General features: G+C 41.8%; 2 protein-coding genes across 10 annotated transcripts in view; both read right to left on the bottom strand.

Moving 5' to 3' along the window:
• Positions 1 to 12643, bottom strand: part of ARHGEF9 (Cdc42 guanine nucleotide exchange factor 9) — a 662656-nt gene that overhangs the window by 337365 nt on the left and 312648 nt on the right. The window contains exon 1 of one of the 9 annotated variants that reach the window (XM_068247545.1): positions 11735 to 11815. The exons of 7 other annotated variants lie outside the window; for them this stretch is intronic. The gene's annotated coding sequence lies outside the window, so the exon portion shown is untranslated. Of the gene's footprint in view, positions 1 to 3673; positions 3742 to 11734; positions 11816 to 12643 lie in introns of those variants that run through there. One more of the 9 variants, XM_068247546.1, reaches the window with a different exon arrangement.
• LOC137527129 (uncharacterized) lies at positions 11841 to 12326 on the bottom strand. The gene has a single exon (XM_068247549.1). It carries the CDS (start codon positions 12018 to 12020, stop codon positions 11841 to 11843), a length of 180 nt encoding a protein of 59 aa, XP_068103650.1. The 5' UTR covers positions 12021 to 12326.

The following is a 12643-nucleotide window of genomic DNA, read 5'->3' as shown; positions in this document are numbered from 1 at the left end:
CCTGGTGCAATAATACTCACTAACATATATGAATGGGAATTGTGTGACAAGGCATAGGGATGGTGGCTATTATGCTTGAAGGAATATCTTGTTTAGGCCGGTATCACTGTAATCACTACTTAATAGATGACAAATGCACAAGGAAAGTGGTTGGGAGCGCTGGGGTTGTTATCATTTATTTGTTCTTGACCTTGTCCTAATACAAACATTCTGTTAACAAAAAAGTGTACCTGAACGTAGGAACAATTTTACAAACAAAAACTTGAGCTCCCTTCACAATTCCACACATTTTTTGTTTGAAAATCTGAAGCTTCCTTCAGGAGATAGTTATCCTTTTCATTGCCATTTTGTGATTGTTCCTTAAAGCGGACCTGAACTTAAACCATCCCCTCTGCTCTAAAAGATACGCAACAGCATAATAACATTGAAACGAAAAATGTCTTTGTTACACCTGTACAAATACCAAAATAAATCTGCACCGTTTCTACTTAGTGATTCATGGAAGCAGACATGTTGTTTACAGCCTGTGCTTTCAAATGGCCTTATCTGCTATCTCTGCGATAGGCAGTCATGTGACACAGGAGAGAGATCATATTACAACATGTAATTAGACATACATGAGGGGGAATTAAACAGGCTAAACTCTCTAAATACATACAGGGTGCATTTCTCTATGTATTTCTTCAGTCCTGTGCAAGAGTTCAGGTCCACTTTAAAGGTCATCTGAAGCCAAAACAAAAAACTAAACCAGCTAAGTATCTTGAGTAAAGAATCTCCAGTTAGTGGAGTTAATAGAAAAAAATAAAACTTTAGCTGTCTGCAGCAGCTCTCAGATGTCACTCAGGAACATGTGATGTGCAGGTAAGAAGATCTCCAAAAAGCAAGATGGCAGCCCCCATGAATATGTTAGTTGGGGAAGAAGGGGTTAGTGTTAAGAAAGCTAATAGGATATTGGTAAAACAACATTACTAATATTCAAGCTATCGGCATCACCAAGTCCACAAGTGGACACGTGACTATTTAATATGCACTCTTTTAAGGGTGTTTATTAATGCCATAGATATCACAGGATGGCCACATATACAACTGTCCCTAGGGTTTGCAACCCAGGGAAACCAAGAACACCTTTCTGAGTATTTCTCTACTATAGTGATGTGGGGAGAGTTGGCTACACAAAGTCCCTGGTAAGATCACTTACATTATTTTATCTAGTGATTGTGATCTACTGTATATACTTCCCAGTGCTTTACAGAGTACAGTATACTGTAAAGTTCACATCATTCACTGACAAAGCAGATAAGATGACCAATTAGGTAGTTAAGGTAGCCATACAGCTAGTGATTCAGTTTCAGTCAAAAAAGTGATTGACTTTATTAAGAAATCGACTTCAGTATGGTTGATCAAAAGTCGATCGGCTAATAACCCACACACTACAAACGATATTCTATGCGAGTCACCTTCACATTTGATTTGGCCAATGTTGTGTCTCTATGCTCTGAATGCAAATATTGATTGAGAGTCGATTGAACGACATGTGAACAGTAGCCGATTCCTGTGCGATCGACTGATATCTTGCATCCTGCTCGACCAACTAAGCTGGTCGATTCGACATGAAATCAGCCACATTTTATCGATTGGGAATTCTGAAACACACTCGATTCTGTCTCCATTCTATACAATAATTGAATTGAATAGTCGATCGTACAGCAAAAACGCTAGGTGTATGGCCACCCTAACAGTTTCCTTCTAAGCAAAGAGCATTTGCAGCATCCTTTCCATTGACATATGTTTGAGCACCAAGTCACGCCAAACATTTGTGTTTATAATCCAGCCTGGAGTCAGCATTGGCCCTGCACAACAAACCACCCTGTGATGTCCTGGGGAAAAGTTCCCTACTATCCAGTTCATAAAATAAGCAGTCATCACCATTGATCACTAATCAACTGTGGGAACTATTCTGCACTAAACATAACCAGAATACCATCACAGGTAGAATCAATCTATGGGCTTGATTTACCAAACCGTGATAACTCATATCACGGCCGCGCTAGTGTTTTTGCACGCAATCGTGAATTTTCACGCGCAACCGCAAATGTTTGTGTGCGAAAATTCATGATTGAACTTGAAAACGCTAGCGCAGCCCTGATATGAGTTATCACGGTTTAGTGAATCAATCCCTATGTGTGTCAGCAGGTGGAACCATGTCCATGTCCTCTTCTTGCTAGTGTAATATTTGTAACCTGTATAACTAGAAATACTAAAGTATTTTGAATCAAATCAGAATAAACAGAAGGGCACTAATTGTCATATAGCATTGTTAAAGAATAAAAAAGGGCTCATCTGTAGCCTGTCCCTTTCACGGTTTTAAGATAACCATTTCCATGTCAGATCCACCAGTGCTACGGCTGCCCGGACAGTATGGATAACCGGTGACAAGAGTCATTTTAAAGGCTAATCCATATGAAATGAAATTATACCTTGACAAAACGGTGCAGCTACAGGAGAATGTGTACAGCGAAATGCAAGATGTTGCTTGAAGACCTGGTCTTACATTGAAGGCATCCAGGAGAGAGCCTGGATAGTGACTGATTGTGATGTGATGAGAATCACAATGAATGTACTCACTGCGGTACCAATAACAGCATGCGGCACTCACTTAATACACACTATTGTGAATGTAACAATAGCTATCACCTGAGCATGGCATCACAGCCTGCTTATACTAGACCTGTGTGCACCCTGTGTAAACAAGTTGGGCAAATAAAAGTCTTTATCCTGCTAAATCCCTGAATGACATCATAGCCTTCTACCAAGTTACAAACGTGAGGAAAAAATGCCGGACAGAGCACATGACTCTTGCTATTTACATTGAGCTTTGCTTTGCTGATGGCTCTAATTGGGCTTTACCCTCACTGGCTTTCCCCCTTGTTTTTATGCATCTTTCCTGCTATAATCACGGCACAAAGAAATTATGTCAGAATATGAAATGCTATATAAAGAGATCTAAATAATTTAGCGCTGTATCCTTGTAGCTGAATAAGAACTGTCCGCTAGCAGGAGACATGGCAAATTTATCTCTGAAGCAATAAACACATCACACGTTCAGGGAAAACGGGTGACCTGTTTATGTCTTGATTGTTTTTGTGTGTGCCATTTCAGTCTAACCTAGAACATTTTATGAAGCAACATTTTCACCCAAAAAAATAAAATTAATCTACAGTAATGCTACTTTACACATGACTTAAAGGGAACCCGAGGCGAACAAATACTTAAAAAACACATACTTACCTAAGATCCTGTAGAGGCTTCCCACATCCTGCTCACTGCACTCCTCTTTTGAGATGAGTGCAGCTGTGCTCCAGCATAATAGCAGGAAGCTGCTCATGCACAGGCGGCTCTGGCTTACTGCACAGGCACAGCCGTTTGTGGGACAGATGTCGGGATGCTTTGGGGGGGTCTGCGCTCGGTTATGGGGGAGGGGAGGGCAGCGTGGGAAACCTCTACAGCATCAAGAGGCATCCCTCTTCCTAGGCACATTTTTGTTTTAATATCTGAAGTTCGCCTCAGGTACACTTTAAGAATGTATTGCATTGCGCTGCACTCATCGTGTGTAAGACTTAACGCACGTTATTCTGCTTAACGCAGTTTAGTGCATACACCCTGCCTCACTTACTGGTTTATATGCTGAGGCTGCCTGCAAGCACTGGCGTGGTGACCACTTTGAATCACGCAGGCTTATGGCTTCTAAAGAACAGCTACGGATTCAAAGCAGTTAAAATATTGAATAGCTGCTTGCCGCAATCTGACTCACAGAGAACGCCAGGTAACAAGAGTCAAGATGCAGTTGATTATAATTCTGCTGAACACTTTTCAGATTAGGTAGTTGGCAACTTATTACCATGACTACAGTCAGCTAACAAAACCCAAGGCCTGGCTGCATCTGCAGCGGCTGCTGCCCTTAATGGGGAGGGAAGAAAAAACTAGAGCAAACTAATATCCACAGCTTGTGGGCAGAATCTTTATCAATTTGCTTTATTAACACCAGCTACCACATGTGCAAATGTTACCGCTCGCCTTGGACACTTGGATAAAGCTTATCATATTTAATTTGGTACTTCATTTTCAGGGAAATCAATATAAACCAAGTAAGAGTAAAGCAAGCTGTGAAAGAGTGACTCTCAGTGCCGTGAGGTAGAAGAGAGTAGCGTGGTTTGGTGTGGTCTGCTGAATAACTTGTGCTCCATCTTGTGTTTTAATCTATTTAGGCCATATATTCAGCTCACTACATTAGTTGCTATCTGCTGTGTTTATTTATAAAATGTAATGTACCTGAGTGCTAGTTATAGTGATTGAATTATAGTACTGCTATTAGGAAGCTGTTCTTCTCCTCTGTTTACAGGGCATAAATCATTATAAAGGTGGCCACACATCATACAATAAAATGATCCGATTTTATGGCAATTCGATAAATATGATCGGATCTTCCGAAAAAATCGAAAGCTTTTTTTTCATTCGACTGAAAAATCTGATCAGATTTCCCATTGTTTTTTTTTGTTATCAATCGGGAATGCTGGAATTTTTCTTCAACTTTTCTAAGATTATATGCATGGCCGGAGCTACCATAGGAAAAAAATGGGCAATTGCCCCAGGGCCCCAGAGCCTGTAGGGGCCCCCAGGTGTCCCTCCCCCATCTTAATTGTTGCTCTCCAGGGACTCTGCAGAGTCTGTTAAGTTGGGAAGTGATTGGGGGAGGGTCAGCAGCCAGCTCAGGGGCCCAGGAGGGACATTTGGCTGCGACAAAGGGCCTCTAATGATGCTTTTTGGGTGGGGTATCTGTTGGGGGGCCCCCAGGCTAATTTTGCCCTAGGGCCCAATTGTTACTTGAACCAGCCCTGATTGTATGGTGTGTGTTTGTCAATTTATACGCACCCTATAAATTTTCTCGGAGTTTCCAATAATTTTTATCATAATTGGGGAAAAATGTAACATATGTGTGTGTGTGGCAAATTGGTTATATTTTTTAAATGTTACAATCAGTCAGAAAAATGTATTGCAATTCTTAAATTGAACAGATATTTAAAAAATTGTATGGTGTGTGGCCACCTTAAGAAAAAGAAACATAACCAACCCTAAATCCCTTGCTATGGAATAAAAGACAGAAAAACAAAACAAAATCAACAGGGCTTAAAGCGCACCTAAGCTTATAACTTCCTCTCTGCTCTAAAAGATAAGCAACAGCATAATAACCTTTAACCTGCTGGGCGGTCTGGACGAGCTCAGCTCGTCCAGTACCGCCGGAGCCTGCCGCTCAGGCCCTGCTGGGCCGATTTGGCTCAAATAAAAAGCAGCACACGCAGCCGGCACTTTGCCAGCCGCGTGTGCTGCCTGATCGCCGCCGCTCTGCGGCGATCCGCCGCGAGCAGCGGCGAAAGAGGGTCCCCCCAGCCGCCTAAGCCCAGCGTAGCCGGAACAAAAAGTTCCGGCCAGCGCTAAGGGCTGGATCGGAGGCGGCTGACGTCAGGACGTCGGCTGACGTCGATGACGTCACTCCGCTCGTCGCTATGGCGACGATGTAAGCAAAACAAGGAAGGCCGCTCATTGCGGCCTTCCTTGTTTATTCTGGGCGCCGGAGGCGATCGGAAGAACGCCTCCGGAGCGCCCTCTAGTGGGCTTTCATGCAGCCAACTTTCAGTTGGCTGCATGAAATAGTTTTTTTTTTATAAAAAAAAAACCCTCCCGCAGCCTGCCTGGCGATCTTAATAGAACGCCAGGCAGGTTAAAGAAAAATATTTCTTTGTTACAGCTGATACAAATCCTGCAATAGATCTGCAGTGTGTCTACTTCCTACTTTCATGGAAGCAGACATAGCATTAACATCCTGTGTTTACAAATTAGCTGCTCTGCTGAGGCAGCCAGCTGACACAGCTGAGAAATCAAATTACATTGGTGCTTAGTCACAGATGAGGGGGAATAAGACAGGCTAAACTCTCTAAATAAATACAGGGCACATTTCTCTATGTTTTTCTTCTGTCCCGTGCAAGACTTTAGATTCACTTTAACACTTAACTAGCCCCAAGACTGAGCATGGTCAATCATAATAGCAATCAGGATTATAAGTGAGTATAAGCAGTCTACAAAGCAAAGTGTTAGATGGAATACCTGTCTAAAGCCTTGTACACACCGAAAGATAGTCATCATTTGAAATAACTGATGAAAGGCCATTCCACAATCACGAACAGTAGATGTCAAGCAATGCGATGTGAACAACAGCAGAAGACTGCAACCAAATGCCAAACGATTGTTATCGTTACACAATGCAGGATGTGAGGCCATGGAAACCCAATGTAGGGGGAAGAAGCATAGACTTTGCACCGCATCGTTAAAAAATCTAAACAAGCCCTGTACACACTGTTGATGATGAACGATTATCTGCTGAAGTGGATAGCTTATGTTGATTGTTCCTGTGATTATAACAACCCCAAGTTCATCTAAAAGACAAAAGGAGAACAGGAGCACAATGGTGCAGAATCGTGTAAGATTCAGGAAAGCAAATTGCTAAGGATGTATATACTCACAAAGGTGGGTTGCAAATCCTTGCAACCACCGTCAGAGCAGGTGGGAAATTAACCGACCCTGCTTGGTTTCCCAGGCCTGTGACAGGAACTGGGTGGTTGCACTCCGGACGTTCTTTAGGACAACTAAAAAACTATCACCTCTAAAAGAGGTATGACAAGACACTTAAAACAGGGGTGGAGGCACCCAATGCATAAAAGATAGGCTAATAAGCTGTTAACCTTATAAACAGAGAGGTAATCTTACCTCAGTTGAAGAATTTGGACCAGTTTATTGAAAAAGGTCTTTTATACAAGCACATAAAATTGACTATCTGCTGAAGTGATCCGGCTGGTTGGACCTGCCGTTTATCGTTCACTTAATCTGTTGTTTGTGCTTACGATACACAAAGAATGATGGGTCATAGCTTTATTGCAACTTGTGGAACTGCAGGGCGGTTGCCTCCTGAACTCTCTGGCTTCAGCTGTTTGGTGGTCCATCAGGTGTAACCATGTGACACCCAAAGTAGGGAGAACAATAGATGTCAGACTAGATTTTCCAGAATCTCAACATTATAATAGAACACATAAGCAGATGAGACTTTTCATTCCTTAAGAAGTACCGGTAGGTAAAAACCACCTGCAAGGCCTCAGCTTTGCTTACAGGAAATGCCAGCCTCTAGAGGTCCTCCTAAGCTTGTATGGTTGGGTGCGTACCTGCAGGCAACCCCAATTTCACTAAGGATGTTTGAATTTGAAGTTCAGTTCCAAAGAAAATAATTTAAACCTACACTTATCAGATAGATTGTGTTTAAAATGTGCCTTGTTCATTGGTCACATTTTTGGGCATTAAGCTGTATATGGATTAATACAGCTATGTCAAGTCTTGCATGAAGCCCAGAAGCCATGTGACATTTTCAATCTCTCATCTGGTGGTCACCCTATTGGGATAAAGAACATTAGATAGAATGAACATGTGCACAAGTAGTGCTTACTGCCACTATGTCCAGTTCTGCAGGGTGGTTAAACAGCAACACAAAAACCACTTCCCTCACTGTGCCTTGGATCTGCTTCACTCTTGGTTGGCTACAACCATATAAGGTCTGTATCTGCACCACCCACCTACACTAGCAGGTTTAGCAATGGATTAGGGTGAATATGGAGATGTGCCCGCTTTCAGTATCCTTTTATTCTGACTTTTTCCTGCCCATGAGTAAATCTGATTAAAAGCTGATAGAAGCTATACTGCCATGATTTCTCACAGCATGGCCTTTTTCCATTCACTTGAAGCCTGACTTATTGCAAACATGTCACACACACATAAGCACATATTGTACCAGCACTGTAGAATTATGTGGCATAAGAGGTTCACGATAAATCAAGTTTAGTGTCTTACAATTCAAAAGGAAGGAATCTCCTTGTGAAATATAGTTCTTTGGCGCTGCCCTTATCAGCATTTACTGGGATTCTCATAGAAGGCTGGAAACTGCTGCATGAGGAGATTGCAGTGTTAGTATGTGACACATTATAACTTGCTGGGATGTGTAGTTCCACCACATACTCTTGGCCATTTAAAGGAAAACCAAAGCAACGTCATTCTGCACATTATCGTAATGCTTGTAGAAATGGTACTCCCTCCTTGCCAAACGTCACATGTTCAGATGGTATGAATATACAGTAGGTAGGGTCCACTATCTCTGAACATATATCTATGCCTACTTATCAGAGTGTCAACCTTTGCAGCAGTACATTGGGGAGCTGCTAACTGCTTTGGAAGAGATCTGCTATTACTCGCCGAATATATGTCACTGCATTAACTCTTCATTTTTTTGTACTCACAGATATGCTTAAAGAGAGTACTTCGTTTACATTGATAGTTTCTATTCTACTGTAAAGGAGGAGGAACTAATGTTAGTTCCCTAGAGAAAAAGCTGCATCTAAGTAAAGATGGCGAATATACTGCATGTATGGAAAGACAATTTATCATATGCAGGCTTATTATTATTATTAAAGTCCTGAAAGGCATACTGCAAGGATAGTGCTGGCTAGTTCAGGACGGCTCTGAATTGCACCACCATTCCATAGGTGTAGGTCATGGTCTTTGAGCTCTAGTTTTGACAGCAGTCCAAGTTCCCACAGAATTCTGTTAGCTAGTATGTGCTTGTGCACATGCTGCATAACAAAAGTCTGTAGACGTTAGCACTTCCGAAACAAGGTAATGGAGTTGTTGTCTTCGCTAGACCCCACAAACAACAGGAAATAGCTATAGAAAACAGTGAGCAGTACAGAGCAGTGTTGAACTAGTCAGAACTAATCTTGCTGTGTGCTTTTTAGGTTTAGTGGGGCTTTATGTCATGCCTTCTCTGGCTTTTTATCGCCCTAAGGCTTTAACTAAACAGGTGGTCAAGCAGGAGTTGGGAAAATTAAATTTTGTGGTTTCCAGACCATTGCCAGTCAGCTATCAATGGTTATAAGGTGGCTTTCTTGCATATATATATATATATATATATATATATATATATATATATATATATATATATATATATATATATATTTTGATGAACAAATCCTTCACAGTGAACTCCATAGTTTACTGCAGGCAGCTGTGGCAATACTGCCTCAGCCTGTGCAAAGCTATGCGGGTGAGGGTGGTTGTGCTAACCTAGATAATGCAGTCAGAGACCTTTTAACTACTGTCAACCATTCCACTCCCTAACCACATATAATGCTTGGACCCCATTGGGTTAGCACACACTGGCAGTTTAGAAGGTGGTAAAATGCTTCAGCTCTCCACCTTCAAAATTGTCAGCGGAAACAAAGCCTAGAAACTGCTGTCTCAGGTTGACTTAACCTACCAAGACCATTAACTACAGATACAACCCGAGCATCAATATTGCTACAAAGAGGACACTGGATTTCTTTTTGTTTAAACCTAGAAGAAAATCCCTATAAACATTACATGTAAACGATTGATAAATGAACTCTGCATGAATAGCAAACGTTAATAAACTTTATGCAAACTATGTCTTGTCGTATTTGAAAGTATTGCCAGTCATTTCTAATTATCTTTTTGCGCAACTTTCACCAGATCACTGGTAGAAGAGCAAGAGCTTTTAACAGATAAGTCTACAATGTAAGCACAATTATCGGCCTTTCGCCTACTGTCCAGGACTTGCATACGGAATTGAGGGCAAGCACCACAAATTTTTATCAAGCTAGTTAAAAAGAAAGTCTGGACAAAATGTAAAAGGATAAGTTGTACCTATATCTGTATAAAGAAAGTTGTACATCTTGTACTTTTGCTTGTCTATCATCTCTTGAATTTTGCTGCAAGAATTGCTGACATAATAAATCTGGTGGCACATCTTACTTCGGCAGAACGGTAATAATTTACTCTGTATTTTCGCCATCCCACGTCACAGAACAGGCAACCAGAACTACAACCAAGCTGTCCATCCTACAGGATTATAGTTGTGTGTCCAACAGGCAAATGGTGCAGGAGGCCATTACCCACATTTCCCACATTTTCTTATCATCAACTATTTCTAAGGTATCAATTATTTTTTCAAGTTTTAATGGTAGCTTGATCAAAGGAGGGTCACAAATGTGTATTGAGAAGGGGCTCAGAGACCCTCTTTAAGGTATCAGTAATTTTGAATCTGTTGCAACAGGATGTTCTGTACCCCCCCCCCCCCCCCCAACAGCCAGCGGAAAGGAGTAAAGAAGTTTCTGGCAGAACCATCACAGGCACCACTGCATCCCAGCAATGCACAAATTCTCCTTCATTAAATTTTAACATGCATATAAGAATGTATAGCGAGAACGCCATCCAGTGTAGGGAAAAAATAAGAGAAACTAGTAAAGCTTGCATATCTTGCGATAAAATGGAAATGTAACAAAGTAGCAACAGGCATGTGAAACAACTAAAAACCAACTTAACTCCCCGCCAATCTGCATCAGTACAACGCTAAGAAAACCAAAGATGTTCAGCTGTCGTGATGATTTATATGGACAGCTCACATAAAGAACTTGTGCACAAACAGACTGCTATATAAGGCACACAAACTTTTACAGTCTTGTCAATAACTACAAAGAGACATATAAAACAAGGAATTGCAATTGGCATTGGTGGCCAAGCCATTTATATACCTTTGCAGGATACCCCTTGTACAAAGTCAATCCTAGTTAAAAAGCCATTAAGACTGGATACCTTAAGCGCCACCTTACAGCGCACAAAAGGCAGAGCATGGAGCTAGTGGGGTTGCAGATAAGGCTTGCATTTCAGATTCGAGTCACAGACCCTGCGCAGCCCCGCTGTGTCCTGAGCCAAGATAAAGCTCTGCACTGCTTTGCTAAATAAAAACACAATTCTAGATCCTATCACCTCTGGCTGATAAAAACACCACGGCTCCCAGTCACATTCTTTATATGCTACCAATTCAAGTCAGCCTGCAAAAAAAATCTCCTATTCCATTTGCGTGCATAAATATGATACTTTCTATTCTTCCTGTGCCTATCTCTCATCATTTTCTGCCCTAGGTTTAACTTTATGCGTGTTCTCGGTGACACAGACATGACCCTCATTTGCCTCTCGCTGGTCAATTCACCGTTAACCTATCAAGTTATTCAGACTTTTTTAATACAGTGAAAAGCAAGGTAAAAGTGCAGTAACCCATAGCAACAGCAATCACCTCCAAAGGATGAAATGTGACATCTGTTTCCTTGTTGTGGGTTAAGCCATTTTTAGTAATTTGCCATACTTTTTGTTCTGTGTCAATAAATAATCTAACAAAGGTTTTTCATCACTTGTATATCATATTTTTAGGAAATCCTTATCTAAGAAGCAAAAGACAATAATTCATAGAAAGACGACAAAGCTAAAATTCTACCAGTGCACAAAACAATTTATCACATAAAACAATCACAGAAAAGCTTTTATCGTTTAAAAACGCAACACAAAAAAAAAGACAGAATGATGAAGTTTTCACAGCATTCTCCAATCTTATAATCAGCATCTGAGACAGAACACAGAGAATTCACATTCATAGGAAACATTAACCCCTGCCGTCAGAGGGGTGACAGTGCATTGCCAGGCAATGTGCTGAAAGGCCCCTCAGGCAGCGAAAGGGTTGAATAGGACACTAAAAAAAAGGATTTAGGCAGAGATAATAGCAGCGTCATACATATCACAGTGAGTCCATGATGAGGCTCAGTTGCATTGCGAGCTCGGTACTGTATTGTGCTCTGTGCCTTGCAGGCTCCTGCCGACAGCTCGGAGGTAAAATCCGTTCAACGAGTGCCCAGGAAAAACATGAGAATCACGTTCACCAGCAGTAGGACCACGATCACAGCAAAAACCACCACAGTTTGGACATCCAAGGTCATAGTGCAGTGCAACACATTGTAATTATCAAGGCGGGGGGCTGGATGATTTTGAGGTGTCAACCTTTGCTCTGCAAAACTGTCCATGCATCCACCATGATAGATTAGAAGGGGGACACAACGTTTCTTTTTCCCCCTTCACTGTAATTTGTTCTCCCTCTTTAATCTCAATTCTGTTTTTTTTTTTCACGTCTTTGCTCCAACCACTTATGGAGCGGAGAGAGGGGGGGGATGTCTGCTGGGACTTGAAAATGCAGAAATCTCTAGCAGAAGAAAAGAGAAGAGAGTGGAGCTGCGTGTGTCTCAATGTCTCTCTTGCATTTTAATTGGATTCCGTACAGATAGGGCTGTGCATGAGCTGAGCCCTCCACAGATTTGGAAGCTGCTTCTGGTGCTGCTGCGGCTCTGTGAGAGAAGCAGTGGCAGTGTCATGCGAGGCGGGCTGGACGCATGCTAAGCAGGAGGCATAGGGATTTAGCTGTCAATCAGGAAGCTGGGACCAAGGATGGCGATTAATCCTTTTTCAAGGCAACAGTGGGCATGATAAGATGGATGAAGCTGCTGCAGAGCATACAGAGCATCCCTTTATGTCAGATAGGAAGAAGTGCATGGGCATCAGCCGAGGGAAGAGGGGGGGATTGATGCATGGAAGGGGCAAGAGGGTGGAAAGCACAAAAATAGGAGAAGATGAGTATAAATAGGAGAAGGCA

This window comes from Hyperolius riggenbachi, chromosome 8, assembly GCF_040937935.1.
Source record: "Hyperolius riggenbachi isolate aHypRig1 chromosome 8, aHypRig1.pri, whole genome shotgun sequence".
NCBI classification, from domain to species: domain Eukaryota; kingdom Metazoa; phylum Chordata; class Amphibia; order Anura; family Hyperoliidae; genus Hyperolius; species Hyperolius riggenbachi.
The sequence above is the reverse complement of the archived record's forward strand: the minus strand, read 5'-3'. Positions and strand labels throughout refer to the sequence as shown.